General features: G+C 39.1%; 1 protein-coding gene across 1 annotated transcript in view; it reads left to right on the forward strand.

The window, feature by feature from the left end:
- LOC124507937 (ankyrin repeat domain-containing protein 26-like) overlaps window positions 1-20,707 on the forward strand; it is a 337,690-nt gene that overhangs the window by 303,898 nt on the left and 13,085 nt on the right. The window contains exons 29-32 of the mRNA XM_047074396.1: window positions 3,868-3,920; window positions 4,266-4,359; window positions 17,016-17,306; window positions 17,845-18,059. Of these exons, the coding sequence (XP_046930352.1) occupies window positions 3,868-3,920; window positions 4,266-4,359; window positions 17,016-17,306; window positions 17,845-18,059 (653 nt within the window). The remainder of the gene's footprint in view (window positions 1-3,867; window positions 3,921-4,265; window positions 4,360-17,015; window positions 17,307-17,844; window positions 18,060-20,707) is intronic.

A 20,707-nucleotide genomic window follows, 5' to 3' on the forward strand; every position in this document is an offset into this window, starting at 1 on the left:
TATTGTGAGAATCTAAGAAGAGCAACATTTTGTATATACCACAGTGAGCATTTGGTTTAGTCCTCCTTTTGGCTCTTGTATATAAAGGTGCTGTGAACATTGGCATACAGATGTGTGAGTCCCTGCTAATATTTTTCAGCGTGTTTCAACCGTCCCCAGTCTTTGAGTGATCATTTCATCTGGCATTCTGACTTTCTGTTGTAAACCCAACCCTTTAGTGAGAGTTTCAGAAAGAGTTCTTTTAATGATGATACGTTGTAATTTATAATTACAAATTTGCAACTTATTCTCTTCATCAACAATGACTAGCAGGTCATTATGCAAACGTCCTTTCCAAAGAATAGCCTTTTTTCTTTGTTGGATTTTGTAAAGGAAAAGAAATGCCAGTGAAAAAGGAGAAATGGCTGCTCTGTCAGGGCCTTACCTAGTAACATAGTGCTCCTACCATTGAAAGTTCAGAAACTCATTTTTTTTCCCATACATTTGACTTAATCAGCCTTTCAGAGATTTCACAATTCCATCTCAGAAAAGACTAATGTGCCGTTCAAGATTCTAATTTATGTAGTGAAACCACAACTGTTTTCCAAGTGGAACAGTGAATGTCATCCCACTCTCACCCTCCTTTGTAGGATTCTCATTGTAAATCCTAAGTGGGAGCAATGAGGTAGATACACTGACCAACTCGTTTGTGTCAGTCACAAAAGCTATATAATATACATGCAAGTTTCATTAGGCAGCTATACCCGTCAGGGGAACTAGAACATTGTGTTGACTGGTCCTTTTTATGACTGAAGGGACATTGAAACTACTTTCTTTTCTATACGTCTTATTAATGAGTCACATTGTAATAGGGAACTTTTCATGTGAGTAATATGACACTCTATTGATCAGTCTTCTATGAATGAGAGTGCTAGGCATTGTCCTGCTACTGTGTCCTAAAGAGATCATTAAGGTCTCAAAAACTAAAATTTGCAAGGATATCCGAAACTGATGAAGCTTATTAAAGAATAACGAGGGATTTTCTGTACATGTCTATAGAAAGGAATTAGGGTTATGGCATGAAATTACCTGCCACTTTAAATCTTTTCTGTGAATCAAAAACTGAAGATTGCATTCGACCAACTCAGTGCATAGGTCTGACTTCTCTAGAAGGTCCTTATCTCCTGAATCCCCAAACCAGGGGCTACCTGGGTGAAGATATTTGATGCACACAATTTTGAGGTGAAGAATCTGGATTGGGAAGAAGAGGTAGCTCTAGCCAACTTAACCTTCCTAACAATATAGTCAAGTATGGGTCTGAAAGGAACTTCAGAAGACTTCCATATGTTGACATCTCTATGGACGAAGAAATTACTCAAAAGGAAACAAAGGCAAACCCGTGATCATCCAGCCCTTGTGATAAATGTCATGTTATAAAGAAAAGCGAGACAAAGTATGCTGGTCAGCATCCTAATGGTAAATGTGCCCCGTAAGACTCCATAAGAAAGACACACTGTAACACCGAAAAGAGTCCAAATAAAATGTACATGATTAGCTGTCTACAAAGGCACTCCATGTCAAGTAATGATTTTCGAGTGCGCGGTTGAGGATGTTGTCTATGAGCACCTAGATGGAAGAGCAAAAAGGACACATGGCCTAGGTACAGGGGCAAAGCTGGAAATGTGAATTCGAGAATCTGGTTTTGAAGCCTGAAGAGCAATTCAAAACACAGATAGCAAGGGGCAAGGATTTAATGTCAGGGGTTGCCGTCCTTCAGAAATAAGGTGGGGTTAGAAGCGCAGAGGGAGGGTATGATCATTTTTCTCAGCTGCTGCTGAGAAGTGAAGCAGGATAAAGACTTTAATGATTTTTTCTTAAAAAAGGTCGTTTATGACCCTCAAATTTTCTTAGTGGAAGTTAGATTTTAGTGTAAAAAAAGGAATAAGTGAAGAAAACTTGAATCTGTGGATGAGATGATTCATTAAAGAATGTTCGAGTCCACTGCAAGGGGAGAAGCAGCGTGATAGATGGACAAAGCTTCAAAAGTTAAGCAAATGGTTAATAGAAAAGGAGGAATTGAAATCTTTCTTCCTTATGCAGCCGGTGCTGGGATTTACAGATGTGTAGCACTTTACCAAATGCAAAGCTCTGGGGCCAGCTTTTCTGATATGCTGTTACCACAAAGCCTTAATCTCCTCATCAGAGTACCTGCTAAAGCAGCCTAACATAAACAGTATGGGCATGAAATGATTGAGGAAATTTGGTTTAGCAAGACTCCATTATTTCCATATCAGTGGCTTTCCTTTGCCTCTGATGGTCATGTAAAGCATCTACTACTCAGTCTAGGCGGTGCTATTTGTACTTTACTCTGTGAGCATTGTCCACTGAGGGTATAGAGAGGATGCTAGTTGAAAGTATTATAAGAAGGAAAAAAAGTACTGTTTGCTAGTGGCATTGGCGAAAGTTGTGTGAAGTACTGAGGAGAGATTCTGGGCCTCATCCTCCCATTTGCTGCCACTTGTGGTGATATGAAGAATAACTTCAGTATAGTTTGCATACGGGGCTACTTGTATTGGCATGCCACCTGCCTAAATTATCTCATTGTATTGGAACACAAAATACAGCAACAGTAATCATGCTAAATGCATACACTTAGAGCTGACTATGTGCCACGTACCCTTGTAAGTTGTTCATGTATTATTTCCTAAATTTATATTACCAAGATCCCAGTTAGGTAGATACTATTATTATTTATTTTGAGATAATTTTCTTAAGGTTCCTTATTTTGAGAGAGAGAGAGAGAGAGAGAGAGACAGATTGTGGGGAAGGGAAGGTGGGGAGAGTGAGAAAGAGGGAGAGAGACGGAGAGAGAGAGAGAGAGAGACAGAATTCCAAGCAGGCTCCTTGCTGTCCACATAGAGCCCGATGTGGGGCTTAATCACGTGACCCTGAGATCATGTCCTGAGCAGAAATCAAAAGCAACACACTGAACCGACTGAACCACTCAGGTGCCCCAGTAGGTGCTGTCATTACCTTCATTTTACAGATGCAAAGACTGAGACATGGAAGTATTAGGGAGTGTGCTCAAGGTCATAGAGCTCATAACGAGCAGAATTGGGAATTCAGACCCAGGCTTTCTGGCTCCTACTAGGATACTGCTTGTCAAACTCTTCCATGAAATATCTCGTTGTCACTGAAAATAGCATGTTCAGTTTCATAATCACGAGAATAGCAATGTCATTCACCTATGTGAATATTTAAAATCGTAGTTGATGTAGTGCTTGTAATGTGAGAACAGAAATGTTTACCATAAGGTAATTTCCTATATTTCCTCCTTTTGACCAGTAGATACATTTGTATGTTTATCTGATCATATATAATTTATAAACATTAACAACTTTATGTTTTTGTAAGAGAGTAAGTTTGGCAAACTATTCTGGAAGAGTATTGAAACATTTTCGGCTTTGTAGGCCACAGTCTCTGTTGTAGCAGCTCCACTCTGCTGTTATGACCGAAAAGTAGCCATCAATCAGCATGTAGGGGAGAGTGTGTCTGGTTCCAATAAGATTTCAGTTACAGGGGCACTTGGGTGGCTTTGTTGGTTGAGCATCCTGACTCTTAATTTCCACTCAGGTCATGATCCCAAACTCCACATCATGAGACAGGTCATGAGACCGAGACCCACATCAGGCTTCACCCTGAGCTTGGAGCCTGCTTACGAGTTTCTCTGTCTCTCCCTATGACTCCCTTCCCCATTTGGGCGTTCTCTCTCTCTCTCTCTGTGCCCCACTAAGTCAAAAAAAAAATAATAACATTTGGTTACAAAAACAGGTGATGGTGTTTTACTAGATTGTCAGTAGTTAAAATTATTTTTTTTCTTTATTCTAGTTGCAAGAAGCAAAGGATCGAGAGGCAAAGGATATAAGATATGCGGAGAAGACGTAAGATCATATGCAAAAGTATAATTTAAACCTCACAGAAAATAACTTATTTATACAGCAGATAAGCAGTGTAGTACGAGAAATATACTTGTTATGCCAGTATATTATTGTTAAACTGGATACAAATTCCAGCTTTGAGTTATTTGGAAATGCAGAATTGTGGCACATTATATCTCAATTTTGCACCTTATCCACAAAAGACAACGAGAAAAAATGGCTCAATTGCCAAATCTTCCTCTTGATACAATGTAAAGAATTTCTGTAAGACCCTCATTTGTTCAGAAATTATATGGTATTTTTTGAAACTTATGTGTGATAATAATTACCTTAAGATCTGCGTTTTAGGCTAGAAGTGCAAAATGCCAGACAGGAAGAAACCATCAAACAACAAGCGGCCCAAATTCAAGACCTTCAGACCAACTTGTTAAGGACAAGTAGAGTAAGTCAGTCTCTTGATGTCTGTCCTACTGAAAAGGAATCCGTATTTCACTAGGAGTAGTACACAAGAATGTTTTGGATCACATGGAAAGGCTCACTTATCCAAATATTTGGTTGATATTGTTGCTATTTGCTACTAGCGATGGAATTTTTCTATAGAGATGAAATTGATTGAACTCCTAATGATGTTTATAGTGAGATTTTCATAAAAACATTGTGAGAGTCTAAAAAAGCAACATTTTATATATACCACAGTGAGCGTTTGGTTTAGTCCACCTTTTGGCTACTGTTAATAATGCTGCTGTGAACGTTGGCATACGGATGTGTGAGAGTCCCTGCTAATATTTTTCAGCGTGTTTCAAACTTCTGCACGCTTTGAGTGATCATGTCATCTTGAAATCTGACTTTCTCTTGTAGTCTCAACCCTTCAGTGAGAGTTTGAGAAGGTCCTTATCTCCTGAATCCCCAACCAGAGGCTTCCTGGGTTGAGAAATTTTTTGGTAGGGCGGGGGGTGTTACTCTTTTTGTTGTATCTTTAGTTTTATTTTTGTTTAATTTGCATCCCAATTAGTTAGCATTTAGTGAAGCAATGATTTCAGGAGTAGATTCATTAATGCCCCTTGCCCATTTAGCACATCCCCCCTCCCACAACCCCTCCAGCAACCCTCAGTTTTTTCTCCATATTTATGAGTCTCCTGTGTTTGTCCTCCTCCCTGTTTTTATATTATTTTTGTTTCCCTTTCCTTTTGTTCATCTGTTTTGTCTCTTAAAGTCCTCATACGAGAGCAGTCATATGATTTTTGTCTTTCTCCTACTAATTTCACTTAGCATAATACGCACCACTTCCATCCACGTAGTTGCAAATGGCAAGATTCCTTTTTTTGATTGCTGAGTAATACTGCATGGTAAAAAAAAAAAAATATATATATATATATATATATATATATATATAAAACATCTTCTTTTTTTATTTTTTTTAACGTTTTACTCATTTTTGAGACAGAGGAGACAGAGCGTGAACAGGGGAGGGTCATAGAGAGGGAGACACAGAATCTGAAACAGGCTCAAGGCTCCCAGCTGTCAGCACAGAGCCCAATGCGGGGCTCGAACCCACGAACCGTGAGATCGTGACCTGAGCCCAAGTCAGAAGCTTAACTGACTGAGCCACCCAGGAACCCCAAACATCTCCCTTTTAACGTGATTATTATCCATTTCTGTATCGTCTTTAAAGAACTAATCCATTCTTTTGCGCGTTTTTATATTGGATTGTCTTTTCATTATTGGAAGAGTTATTTAAATGTCCTACATGCAAATCCCTGAGCAGATATGGGATTTTCAGGTATTTTCTCCTAGTTAGTCACTTGCCTTTTCACTTTCTTGATGGTGATATTTGAAGCATAGTAGTTTTTAATTTTGATGAAGTAAACTTAATCTGCTTTTGTCTTTTGGTGTCATGTCTAAGAATCCATTGTCAAATCCAGTCACAAACATATACACATAAGCTTTTTTCTAAGAGTTTTATCATTTTAGCTCTTAGATTTTAAGTTAATTTTGTATATATGCTATGGGGTAGAGGTCTGATTTTATTGCTTTGCATGTGGATATCCATTTGTCCCAGTACCGTTTGTTACAAAGACTAGTCTTATTCCATTTAATTGCCTGTCACCCTTGTGGAAAATCAGTTCACTATAATGTGAGAATTTATGTTTAGATTCTCAATGTTAATACATTGATCTATATGTCTGTCCTTATGCCAGTACCATAACAAATTTTATGAAAACTTTTTCCGTGTTATCTTGCAAATTACCAGTCACTTATGTAATAATAAAAAGTCAATGTAGTAGAACTAAACTTTGCTCCTATAGAGATTTTTGTTTCTTGAAGGACCCTTTTGCCAGCCTTTGCCTTGCTGACCCCATGACTCGATGTGAAGTCAGGCTCAAAAAGATAAAATGCTCTTTCTTTAGTGTGTTCAGACTTCTATTTATTTATTTATTTATTTATTTATTTAATTTATTTATATTTATATATTTTTTAGAGCGGGCACAAGCAGGATGGGGGGCTGTGTAGGGAGAGAATGAGAGAGAGAGAGAGGGAGAGAGAGAGAGAGAGAGACGAGAGAATTTTTAGCAGGCTTCACACTTAGTGTGGAGGCTGACAGGGGTCTTGATCCCATGACCCTGGGATCATGACCTGAGAGGTTGAGGCTCAACTGACTGAGCCACCCAGGTTCCCTGCCTGTGCAAACTTTTAGTGTCTCAGTCAGTGCTGCCCACTTTCATTTCCATCAAATCTTGGCCATAGGATCTCTTGACTCAGTCTACTAACGTTTACTTCATTATATTTTATTATCTCATTATAATGCATAGACTCATCCATAGTTTTCACCATCTAGGAAGGAAAAGATTAACTCTAGGCTATTCCTCTTTCCTGTTAAGCAATCTTGCTAACCCGTCATCTTGCAATTCACAATGAGATCCTCTTCTGACCTGGTTCTTGTGTGTAACACTGGTGTTAATCCTGTTCTTGGCACAGATCATACTTTCTTGGAAAACACAGCAGCCTGTTTCCCCTTCTTTCACTTGAATAGAAAGATATGCTTAGCTATATGTTTTAGCTCAGCGTATAATTAATGGAATAAACATTATATCATTAAAATAATACAGCTGTACAAATTGCGGTAGTATTAAGTTGATTTATCAGAGACAAATACTACATTGGTAATTTGAATGACAACAAACTTTTGAAGCCAACTTGTATGATATGGAGAAGCATTGTGGGACAACACAAAGATGAAGTGATCTTACCTCCCCACACAGAGAAGGTTGGAGTAAGGTAAAGGAGAATGTGGAGTTAATTTAAGTAGTGCTAAAGGACAGTACATTTGTTTTGCTACTGAAAAGATGAAAAATGATTCCATGACATTCTCTTTATTTCCCCACTGAGGAAAGGAGAATGAAGATTGAGTATTCAATGGATTAAAAAATACTCAAAGCTGCCTATTTCCTTTCATTGAAATCAGACCAAAGGCCCAATTTTGGTTATCAAATTGACTCTTTCTAGTTTTTCAACTATTGTGCTTCAAATCGTATGTCTCTGTGCTTCTACCTTAACTTGAGGGGACATTCTAAAGAGGCATTCCTGCCTACTTGTAAGAATTGTTGGAATTGAAGGGAATCTTAGAAAAAGATCTTAGAGACAGGAAGAAGGCAGAGGAGTAGGAGGACTCTAGGCTTGCCTCATCCCACGAATACAACTAGATAACGATCAGCTCACCCTAAAAACCCCAGAAATCGACCTGAAGACTGACAGAACAAACTCCACAACAAAAGGGAGAGAAGAGGGCACATCAAAGAAGTTCCTTGATGCAGAAATGTCGACTAGAAGAGAAACAGATCCTGGGTTCTGCAGAGGGGAGGGAGTCGAGGTTGTGGGTAAGGGTGAGAGAGAGAAACGCACAGGGGAACACACAAAGAGAACATTTCCCCATAGCCACTGGCTTGGAAAACAAGAGGGCCTGCATTTCGTGAGTTCTTGCAACCAGTAGTGCGTAAAGTCTGGAGTTTTCAAGGGCATCCGATTTAGCTGGTTTAGAGCCCTGAGGTACTCCACTGCTCATGGACAGAGAGCAGGCAAACAACGTGGGGGCATATAGCATGGGTACAGTGGTCTGAAGAGTGCCTGGGGCACACAGTGGGGAGATTAGTTGCTCTTCTCAGAGCACGTCCCTCAGAGGCAAAGTTCAGAGAGACCTGTCTGTAGGAACAAAGCCGCTGGCTGCCACCATCTCCTTCTCCTGCCCCTCACCACAAACATAAAGCCACCTGCAGGAAGCAGTGCATTGCTAACACTGGTTACCTAACTTGCTTACACCAAACACCACCCCCTTGCACACTGGTGGAACGACCTTTCTCAATCACTCTTGCTTGAGTTCCAGCACAGCAGACCCCTCCCCCAGAAGACCAGGACAAATGCCTGCCCACACCACATCTCCCAACCAGAGAGTTTCCCTTGGCCTCAGTTCCAGTAGAGGTGGTGACAGGTCTCATTCCATAAGCAGACCATAGCACACCTTGTTAAAACCCGCTACATTCAGGCCAGGGACCAAACACTCACCAGACCAGGCAACGAGAGCCTCTGCAGACGACTGGCCTAAAGGATAGCATAGCCAGAACACAAGAGCAGAACACATGCAGCACACACTGGTGACACTCCCTGAAGTGCTAGACCCTGGGCATTACACGACGTCTTTTTCCTAAGTCCATTACTTTCGGGAGCAGGTGACATAACTGGCTTCTCTAACACACAGAAGCTGGCAGATACTTAGACAAAATGAAAAGACAGAAGCATTTATCCCAAATGAAAGGACAGGATAAGGCCATGGCCAGAGACCTAAATGGGACGGATGTAAATAACACGCCTAATGGAGAATTTAAAACCATGATCATAAGGATATTCACTGGACTTGAGAAAAGAATGGAAGACATCCGAGAGACCCTTACCACAGACATAAAAGAGTTGAAGAATCAGAGATGAAGAGTGCAGTAAAAATGAACAGCAAGCTGGAAGAAGCAGAGGAACAAATTAATGACCTAGAAGACAGAGTAATGGAAAGCAGTGAAGCTCAAGAAGACAAAGAAGAATTATCCAATGCAAGAATAGACTTAAGGCACTCGGTGACTCCGTCAAATGTAAAAACATTCATATGATAGGAGTCCCAGAAGAAGAAGACAGAGAGAAGGGGACAGATAATTGATTGTGTCTTCAAACACAATAACTGAAAAACTCCGTAATGTGGAGAGGAAAACAGACATCCAGATCCAGGAGGCACAGAGAACTTCCATCAAAATCAACACCCAAGACATATTGTAATTAAATTTGCAAAATATACTGCTAACATCTTTTTTTGTTTTAGTGTTTTGTTTTTTGCTTTTTTTTTTATTTCCGTGACAAAACGCAGACACAAGCAGGGGAGGGGCAGAGAGAGAGAGAGTGAGAGAGAGAGAGAGAGAATCCCAGGCACTCTCTGTGCTGTCAGCGCAGAGCCCACCGGAGGGCTTAAATGCACGAACTGCGAGGTCACGACTTGAGCTAAGATCAAGTCATGCTTCACAGACTGAGCCACGCAGGTGCCCCACTGCTACAAATCTTAAAAGCAGCAAAATAAGTCATTCACTTCCAAGGGAAAACCCACAAGGCTAGCAGGAGATTTTTCCACCGAAACTTTGCAAGGCAGAAGGAAATGGCATGATATATTCAAAGTGCTGAATGAGAAGAATCTGCAGCCAAATATACTCTATCCAGTAAGGCTATCATTCATAATAGAAGGAGAGATAAAGAATTTCTCAAACAAAAATGGAAGGAGTTTGTGACCACTAAATCAGCCTGTAAGAAATATTATCGGGGACTCTGAGTGGAAAGGAGAGATCAAAAGTGACAGTATAAAGGCAGGAAATGTAAAAGCAGTAAAAATGTATATTTCTGTAAAAAAAAAAACCCTCAAGGAATGCCCCCAAAAAGGATATACAATATAATAGCTTATCAAAACATGGGGAGGAGAAAAAAATGAGCTCTAACTTAAGTGACCATCAATTTAATATAGACTGCTACACACAGAAGAGGTGATATACAAATTAATGCTTATCATATAACAAAACCCACTAATAACCATGCAAAGAATAAAGAGAAAGAAATCCAAATATATCATTAAAGCAAATTAGAAAGACATCAAAGAGAGAAAAACAATAAAGGATTTGAGAAAATCTCCAGAAACAACCACAAAACAAGTAGTAAAATGACAATAAATACATACCTGTCAATAATTACTTTGTATATTAATGGAATAAACACTCCAAACAAAAGACCTAGGGTGACAGGATGGATTAAAAAACAAGAGCCATCTGTATGCTGCCTATAAAAACCTCATTTTAGACATAAAGACACCTGCAGATTGAAAGTGAGGGGATGCTTGCACTGTTGGTGGTAATGCAAACTGGTGCAGCCACTCTGGAAAACAGTGCGTAGGTTCCTCAAAACAATTGAAAATCGAACTACCCTACGACCCCTCAATAACACTACTGGGAATTTATGCAAAGGATACAGGAGTGCTGATTCATAGGGGCACATGTACTCCAGTGTCTATAGCAGTGCTTTCAACAATAGCCAAATTGTGGAAAGAGCCTAAATGACCATCAACTGATAAATGGATAAAGAGATGTGGTTTATATATACACTGAAATACTACCTGGCAAGGAGAAAGAGTGAAATCGTGCTATCTCTTGCAATATGGATGGAACTAGAAGGTATTATGCTACATGAAATAAGTCACAGAAAGACAGATATCATATGTTTTTGCTCCTATGTGGAACTTGAGAAACGTAACAGAAGACCGTGGGGGAAGGGAAGGGGAAAAATAGTTACAAACAGAGAAGGAGAGGGGCAAACCATAGGAGACTCTCGAATGCAGAGAACAAATAGAGGGTTGATGGGGGGCGGTGGGTAAGAAGGGAAAGTGGGTGGTGGGCATTGAGGAGGGCACTTTTGGGGATGAGCCCTGGGTGTTGTCTATAAGTGTGAACCACGGGAATCTACTCCCAAAACCAAGAGCACACTATACACACTCTATATTAGCCAAGTTGACAATGAATTCTATTAAAAAAAAAAATGAAAGCGAGGGGATGGAGAAAAATTTATCACGTTAAAAGAAACAATAGCGATACTTTTGTTAGACAAAAGAGTCCTTAAAACAAAGACTGTGGGGCACCTGGGTGCCTCAGTCATTTGAGCGACTGACTAGGTCTTGGCTCAGGTCATGATCTTATGGCCGGTGGCTTTGAGCCCCATGTTGGGCTCCAGGCTGACAGCATGGAGGCTGCTTGAAATTTTCTCTCCCCCTTTCTATGTCCCTCCCCAACTCTCTCTCTCTCCAAATAAATAAACCAAAAACAAAGACTGTAGCAAGAGCCAAAGAATGTTACTGTATCATAATAAAGGGTACAATCCAATAGGAAGATCTAACAATTGTAAATATTTATGCACCCACCATGAGAACACTCAAGTACATAAAACAATAACCCACATAAAGGAACTAATTGATAATAAGACAGTAATAGGGTACTTTAACACCCCATTTACATCAACACATCTTAAAAGAAATCACCAAAATATACATCTTAACAGAAAATCACCAAAGAAACAATGGCTTTGAGCCATACGAGAAAGACAGATATCATATGTGTTCACTCTTATATGGATCCTGAGAAACTTAACAGGAATCCATGGGTGAGGGGAAGGGAAAAAAAAGATGTTAGTGTGGAAGAGAGCCAAAGCATAAGACACTCTTAAAAACTGAGAACAAACTGAGGGCTGATGAGGGTGGGAGGGAGTGGAGGGTGGGTGATGGGTATTGAGGAGGGCACCTGTTGAGATGAGCACTGGGTATTGTATGGAAACCAACTTGACAAAAAATTTCATATGTTTAATAAAAAAAAAAAAAAAGAAAAAGAAACAATGGCTTTGAATGACAGAGTGGACCAGATTGGATTTAAGAGATTTTTTTTCAGAACGTTCCATCTTAAAACAGAATACACGTTGTTTTCAACTATACATGGACTATTCTCAAGAATGGATAAAAAAAAAAGGCCTTAATTATTAAAAACAATACATGCAGGTTAAATAACGTGCTACTACACTGGAATGGGTTAAGCAAGAGATACAAGAAGAAACTTAAAAAAATACGTGTATACAAATGGAAATGAAAAAAAAAAAAACAAAAACAATGGTCTGAAACCTTTGAGATGCTGCAAAAGTGGTCCTAAGAGGGAAGTACATAGCAATATAAGCCTACTTCAAGGAGCAAGAAAAATTTCAAACAACCTAACCTTACACCTAAAGGAGCTAGAAAAAGAACAACAAATGAAGCCTGAAGCCAGCAGAAGAAAGCAAGTAATAATGATCAGAGCAGGGGGCCCTTGGGTGGCTTAACTGATTAAGTGTCTGACTCTCGATTTTGGCTCAGGTCATGATCTCACAGTTGTGAGATCGAGCCCCATGTTAGGCTCTCTGCTGGCAGCATGGAACCTGTCTGGGATTCTCTCTTTCCCTCTCTCTCTCACTCTCTCGCTCTCTGCCCATCCCCCACTCATGTGTGGTCTCTCTCAAAATGAAATTAAAAAAAGAAATTAAAGCAGAAATGAATGATAGACAAACAAAAAACAGATAATACTAGAACAGATCAATGAAACCTAGAGCTGGTTCTTTGTAAAAATTAATAAAACTGATAAATTGTTAGCCAGAGTAATCAACAAGAAAATAGAAAAGACCAAAATAAATAAAACCACAAATGTGAGAGTAGAAATAAGAACCAACACCACAGAAATACAGACATTTACGAGAGAATATTGTGAAAAAATGTATGCCAACAAGTTGGACAACTTAGAAGAATTGAATAAATTCCTGGAAATATATAACTTACCAAAGTAAAACAAGAAGAAATAGAAAATTTGAAAAAAAAATCAATAACCAGCAAGGAAACTGAATCAGGAATCAAAAAACTCTCAACAAACACAAGTCTAGGACCAGATGCCTTCAGACGTAAATTTTAACATGTAAAGAAGAGCTAATACAAAAAAAAAAAAAAATGTTTAACCTGTCCTTTTCAAATTGTTCCAGAAAAACATAAAAGGAAGGGAAACTTCCAAATTTATTCTATGCCAGCTTTACCGTGATACCAAAACCAGATAAAGACACCACAGAGAGAATTACAGGCCAGCATCTCTGATGAACATGCAAAAATCTTCAACAAAATAAGCAAACTGAATCCAACAATACATTAAAAAATCATTCACAGGGGGCAGAGGCAGCTGGGTGGCTTAGTGAGGTAAGCATGCAATTTTAGCTCAGGTTATGATCTCATGGTCGGTCGGTTTGAGCCCAGTGTCCGGCTCTGTTGACAGCTTGGACCCTGGAGCCTACTTCAGATTCTGTATTTCCCTCTCTCTCTGTCCCTCCCCTGCTTGTGCTCCTTCTCCAAAATAAATAAACATTAAAAAAATCATTCAATCATTCACTATAACCAAATGGGATTTATCCCTGGTTTGCAGGGGTGGTTTAATATTTGCAAATCAATGAATGTGATACCTCATATTAATTTTCAAAAAAGCATAAAGTCATATCATTGCAATAGATGCAGAAAAAGAATTTGACAAACTATAACATCCATTCATGATATAAACTTCAAGAAAGTAGGCTTAGAGGAACCATACCTCAACATAATAAAGGCCATATATGGAACATGATCAGCTAATATGATCCTATCTGGGGAAAACCTGAGAGAAAAACTTCTTAGATGTTGCCTCTAGTTATCTGCTTCTTCTCATTAGCACCATTGGTTGTTAATAAATTAATCTTAACATTTATTACATCCTACATTAATGGAGAACAATTTCTCCTATACAGGTTTATGTGTCTTCTCTCTTTTTTTTTCATCCACTTTTCAATTTATCATTTTTGTTTTTTTCTTAACAAACTCCCCAAAGGTTAGATTTCTTTTGTTCACATATCTGTTAGGAAAAGTGTGGCCAGGACAGCTAGTCTCTGCCCTGCTCAGCTTCAGGTGGGGCAACTGAAAGGTTTGGGGTTGGATCCATTTGAAGATTTGTTCACTAACGTCTGGTGGTTGATGCTGGCTGTTGCCTGGGACTTCAGTTCAGGAGGTAGCAGAAACACTTAAACTGACACACCTAGACCCTCTTTGTGGCCTAGGCTTCCTCACTAGATGGGGAGCTAGATTCCAAGTTAGCGGCCTGAGATACAGAGCAAGGCAGAATCGCCTTTTGTCACCTAGACTTGGAATACACACAGGATCATAGTCACATATTCTGTTCATTAGGAGCAAGTCACTAAGGTTGTTCCATGGTCTTTTTTTTTAGTGGAATTAATATTTAAAACCTATGCACACCTTTAAAAAGCAGTATACTTTACCCACTGGCCACAAATGTTTGTATTCCTCCCACCTGAAAAATACATTCACTCCCCTCCCCCTCCAATACCTCCTGCAAGTCGCAGTTATCATGGCATCAGGTTCAGGGCTTGAGTCCAAGATCTTACCATCTTAATCAGGTGCAGTGGGGATAAGCTGCCTGGGTTATGGTATCTCAAGTATAGCCCCTTGAGTGCAAGTGTTCTCAATATGAGGACTTGAGAATGAAAGAGACAGTTATTTACCACTCACAAATGCAACATTCTAGTCAACTGCTGAGGACTCACCCATTCAGAAAAAGAAGATGGGAAGCACCCTAGTCCATAAGAGTTTTGAAATATAGCCTGATGCATGCTGTCAGTTCTTAAGTTAGGACTTAGTCCTAACCACGAGAATACTTTCTCCATGTCTTTTCCCTTTCTTTACTCCTTGAGCTCTTGGTTCCTTCCTTTTCATAAGGAATGACCTGTATTTGCAGCTGTTTTTTCATCCTGCTTCCTCCCTGTGGGACTTCTAAGACCCAAAGGCCTCTTTTCATTTTGCACTATTTGGCCCCTTTTAGTCCAAGGTAGCAAATAGCATGTTTGCTACTATATATCTCTTACCTTTTTTAGTTTTCTGTAAATATTACTGGATTTCATGCCGTGTTTTAGCAAAGCGACCCTCCCAAGTCCTTTTGAGATAAGCTTTTCGCTTCAGGTTTCCTGTGAAGCTCTTACAGGACAACGCCTTTAAAATTCGTCTACTCTTGGGGCTCCTGGCTGGCTCAGTTGGTAGAGCATGTGACACTTGATCTCTGGGTGCTGAGTTTAAGCCCCATGTCGGGTGTGGAACCCACTTTAAAAAAAAATCTTATAGTCTTAAGATCCTTAAAGAAATTGGAGGCATACCTTAAATCTTTCTGTTTTCCTGGTAGCACCCTGGAGTTTCTCTGAACCCAAAAGCCATTTCTTTATTTTAGCATTATTTGACAGTTCAACATGGAGAGAGGCTGTAAATGAGAAACAGATACTTGAACCCAGTAAGTCCTGGTTCCTTTCAGTTGCATAGTCTTTCTTTAGTTTCTCTTTCCTATCCGTTTTACTTTCAGGTATTTTGTAGCACGACTTCCCTTTCGTCCAGTGTCATTTTCTTCACTTGCTTAGAAACCCTTGCTGTCAGCCTCTTCACAGGCCATCAGGTTTCCACTAAGAGTCTTGTGGAGGCCATTTTTCGGTCTCATCCTTACGCTTTTCTACATCTTTCCACTTCCACCTACCTCCTGGTTCAAAGGAAGTTTAGTTTTAGGTTTTTTTGAATAGCAGCACACCATTTTTAGTATCAGTATCTGTGGTAGTAATTTACTGCTGCGTAATAAGCCACCTCAAAACCTAGTAGTTCAAAACAGCATTTCTCTTGTTCACCAATCTTTAGTTTAGGCAAAGCAGAGTAGGGCAACTCATTTCTTCTTCATTTGGCATCAGCTGGCATAACTGGAAGCTGGAGACTAGAATCATCTAAAGGCTTGTTCACGCACGTGTTTGGCTGTTGAGGCTGGCCTTTGGCTAGGACGTTGGCTAGTCTCAGCTGGAGTATCTACATGAAGACTCACTAGGTAGCCTGGGATTCCTCACCACGTGGTGGCTGCGTTCTAAGGGTGAGCTTCCCTAGAGAAAGAAAGTCAGATGGAAGCTGTATCACATTTTCTAAGCTGGCCTTAAAAATCACAGCAGTTCTGCATATTCTGTTCACGAGAAACCAGTTACTGAAGCCAGCATATATTTAAGGGGAGGGATTTCCACAGAAGTATCAACGAATTTATAAAACCACCACATCCACTCACCTTGTCTTACCAATCATATAGAATGGATGGAAGTCGTTCCCAACTCAGCATCCCTGAAACTCCAGCAAGTTTTGTTGTTGTGGTTGTTTTTGTTTAGTATGATCTCTTATTTTCTAGAAAGTAACAAAGGATTACAAGATAACAGTATTGAATTAAAAAAAATTTTTGCCTCAAAAACATATTTGGATCATCCAATTAAAGTTTTATACTGGGAGATGTGATTTCTTAACACATCCCGGAGAATCATTTCTCCTGGGAATGCGGTTCAAATTAGCATAAAACATTTGCAGTTCAGAAACAGGCCGTGGCATTAGAAGCATTACTTATAGATTCATGAATTAGAGTCTTATTTCCAGAGTCTTATCTTGGGACGTATTTTTTGACTTGGGCATACATAAGTCAATATGATATTGCTAAAACTTCTTTAAAAGCTATGGAGTGTTAAGATGGGGGGAAGGGCTAAGAGACTTTCTCCTAAGAGGGGACTTATTTTATGAAAGAAAGATATGAAAAAATCATAGAAAAATAAAAGTATAGAATCAAGTGCAAATGTTGTGTACTAAAGAGAATGATAGCAAAGATCTATTTCAGTAACACCTGATGTCTTTAACGTGTCTCTTGATTTTCTGACTTGTTTAAGGTTCCACATTCTAAGACAGGTAACATTTTATTGCAAATGAGTTTATTTAAAAATTTGAGTGCCTGGCTGGCTCAGTTACTCTTGATCTTGAGATTGTGAGTTCAAGCCTCACACTGGGTGTAGAGATTACTTAAAATCTGAAAAAAAAATGTTCATAGTAGTTTTGAGTTAGACTCTTTTCACTCCCTTCCAAACTATAGTGTTTTATTCATGCAGGCTGATGTCCTTACAACAGAACTGGAAACTACATCTTCAAAATGTCTACACCTGGACGCAAAAAATCAAGTTCTTCAACAAGAGTTATTATCAATGAAAGCTTTCGAAGAAGAACGTGAAAAACTAGAGAGCAACAACAAGAAGTTACAGCAAGAAGTAGTAAAATTGAAGCAATTTATGGAAATGAATATGGTAGAACGCAGTCAAGTGGAGCAGTATAAACGGGAGATTGAAGAAAGAGCACGACTGGACATAGTAGAAAAATTACACGAAGTCAACCTGTTTTTACAGGTTAATTGATTGATCTGTAATGTGCTTTAATTCATTTTACTGCAAATTACATTTTGGATAGATGTATTGTAGGGGTTTCCTCTACTTGCTTTATGGTAATTTGTAGATTTCTGGAGGCATTTGTTCCTCCCTTTAAAGATTTCAGTTTTCATCATTATTCCTACTAAATCGAGAGGATAAGAAAAAATGATGATTTAAACAACTAGTCTCACTATGAAGAGGAAAAGAAACATTATGATTTAAACATTGCACTGTACTTGGATTATTCTTAAGTTTATTGTTGACTTTAAAAATTTTCTCATTGATTCTATTATTTGAATTATCAGATTGTGTGAATACTAATACAGGAATGATTGAATTTTAATTTTATAAATCATGTTTAATTCAGTTGATATTGATGATAAATATTTTACACTTGAGCTTTTTTTCATTTAAAATTTCTCTCTGAAACTTTGACTCAGAACTAAAGGAAACAGGTATAATTAATTATTCAGATTATACCTATTTTGAAACTGTCCTGTTAATTTTTTTTCATTAGGAACAAGCAGCAGCTCGAAAAAACTTGGACCAGTTAAGAGAAAATGATCATGCTTCAACGATAAATAAAATGGAACTTAGAATTAAAGATCTGGAATCTCAGGTCTCTACAATGAAGACTTCTCAAGGTTCTACTAAAACAGAGTTGGAAACCTACAGGCAACTCTACCTAGAAGAATTAAAACTTAGAAAGTCCTTGAGAAATAAGCTGAACAGGTAAGTCAACACAGAATCATAGACAAGAAATTTAGCTTATTAATTTGCCTCTAAAGCATAATTTCTGTGGAGCCGAGATCATGAGATGAGTAGGAAGTGAAAGCCAACTAGATCGTGTTATTTTGGAAAATGAGGTTTCTAAGTGAACTTACCTTTGAAATGTTAGTCCAGGACAGTTTGCATCCCTTCTCTTTTTTTCGGTTTTACAGGACCTCTTCCCCCACCCCACCCCCGCACCCCACGCCCTGTATATTTTCCATTGATCGGATCTGCTAGTCTTTAAGTGCATTGTTCGAAGCTTTCTCATTTAGAAGCATATTTTTTATATATATATGAAATTTATTGACAAATTCGTTTCCATACAACACCCAGTGCTCATCCCAAAAGGTGCCCTCCTCAATACCCATCACCCACCCGCCCCTCCCTCCCACCCCCCATCAACCCTCAGTTTGTTCTCAGTTTTTAACAGTCTCTTATGCTTTGGCTCTCTCCCACTCTAACCTCTTTTTTTTTTTTCCTTCCCCTCCCCCATGGGTTCCTGTTAAGTTTCTCAGGATCCACATAAGAGTGAAACCATATGGTATCTGTCTTTCTCTGTATGGCTTATTTCACTTAGCATAACACTCTCCAGTTCCATCCACGTAGCTACAAAAGGCCATATTTCATTTTTTCTCATTGCCACGTAGTATTCCATTGTGTATATAAACCACAATTTTTTTATCCATTCATCTGTTGATGGACATTTAGGCTCTTTCCATAATTTGGCTATTGTTGAGAGTGCTGCTATGAACATTGGGGTACAAGTGCCCCTATGCATCAGTACTCCTGTATCCCTTGGATAAATTCCTAGCAGTGCTATTGCTGGGTCATAGGGTAGGTCTATTTTTAATTTTCTGAGGAACCTCCACACTGCTTTCCAGAGCGGCTGCACCAATTTGCATTCCCACCAACAGTGCAAGAGGGTTCCCGTTTCTCCACATCCTCTCCAGCATCTATAGTCTCCTGATTTGTTCATTTTGGCCACTCTGACTGGCGTGAGGTGATACCTGAGTGTGGTTTTGATTTGTATTTCCCTGATAAGGAGCGACGCTGAACATCTTTTCATGTGCCTGTTGGCCATCTGGATGTCTTCTTTAGAGAAGTGTCTATTCATGTTTTCTGCCCATTTCTTCACTGGGTTATTTGTTTTTCGGGTGTGGAGTTTGGTGAGCTCTTTATAGATTTTAGATACTAGCCCTTTGTCCGATAGGTCATTTGCAAATATCTTTTCCCATTCCGTTGGTTGCCTTTTAGTTTTGTTGGTTGTTTCCTTTGCTGTGCAGAACCTTTTGATCTTCCTAAGGTCCCAGTAATTCACTTTTGCTTTTAATTCCCTTGCCTTTGGGGATGTGTCGAGTAAGAGATTGCTATGGCTGAGGTCAGAGAGGTCTTTTCCTGCTTTCTCCTCTAAGGTTCTGATGGTTTCCTGTCTCACATTTAGGTCCTTTATCCATTTGGAGTTTATTTTTGTAAATGGTGTGAGAAACTGGTCTAGTTTCAACCTTCTGCATGTTGCTGTCCAGTTCTCCCAGCACCATTTGTTAAAGAGGCTGTCTTTTTTCCATTGGATGTTCTTTCCTGCTTTGTCAAAGATGAGTTGGCCATACATTTGTGGGTCCAGTTCTGGGGTTTCTATTCTATTCCATTGGTCTGTGTGTCTGTTTTTGTGCCAATACCATGCTGTCTTGATGATGACAGCTTTGTAGTAGAGGCTAAAGTCTGGGATTGTGATGCCTCCTGCTTTGGTCTTCTTCTTCAAAATTCCTTTGGCTATTCGGGGCCTTTTGTGGTTCCATATGAATTTTAGGATTGCTTGTTCTAGTTTCGAGAAGAATGCTGGTGCCATTTTGATTGGGATTGCATTGAATGTGTAGATAGCTTTGGGTAGTATTGACATTTTGACAATATTTATTCTTCCAATCCATGAGCAGGGAATGTCTTTCCATTTCTTTAAATCTTCTTCAATTACCTTCATAAGCTTTCTATAGTTTTCAGCATACAGATCCTTTACATCTTTGGTTAGATTTATTCCTAGGTATTTTATGCTTCTTGGTGCAATTGTGAATGGGATCAGTTTCTTTCTTTGTCTTTCTGTTGCTTCGTTGTTAGTGTATAAGAATGCAACTGATTTCTGCACATTGATTTTGTATCCTGCAACTTTGCTGAATTCATGTATCAGTTCTAGCAGACTTTTGGTGGAGTCTATCGGATTTTCCATGTATAATATCATGTCATCTGCAAAAAGCAAAAGCTTCACTTCATCTTTGCCAATTTGGATGCCTTTGATTTCCTTTTGTTGTCTGATTGCTGATGCTAGAACTTCCAGCACTATGTTAAACAACAGCGGTGAGAGTGGGCATCCCTGTCGTGTTCCTGATCTCAGGGAAAAAGCTCTCAGTTTTTCCCCGTTGAGGATGATGTTAGCTGTGGGCTTTTCATAAATGGCTTTTATGATCTTTAAGTATGTTCCTTCTATCCCAACTTTCTCAAGGGTTTTTATTAAGAAAGGGTGCTGGATTTTGTCAAAGGCCTTTTCTGCATCGATTGACAGGATCATATGGTTCTTCTCTTTTTTTTTGTTAATGTGATGTATCACGTTGATTGATTTG

The sequence above is a fragment of the Lynx rufus genome, unplaced genomic scaffold, assembly GCF_022079265.1.
Source record: "Lynx rufus isolate CCGP_SWC_20201006 ecotype Redwood Valley unplaced genomic scaffold, mLynRuf1.p SCAF_12, whole genome shotgun sequence".
NCBI lineage: Eukaryota > Metazoa > Chordata > Mammalia > Carnivora > Felidae > Lynx > Lynx rufus.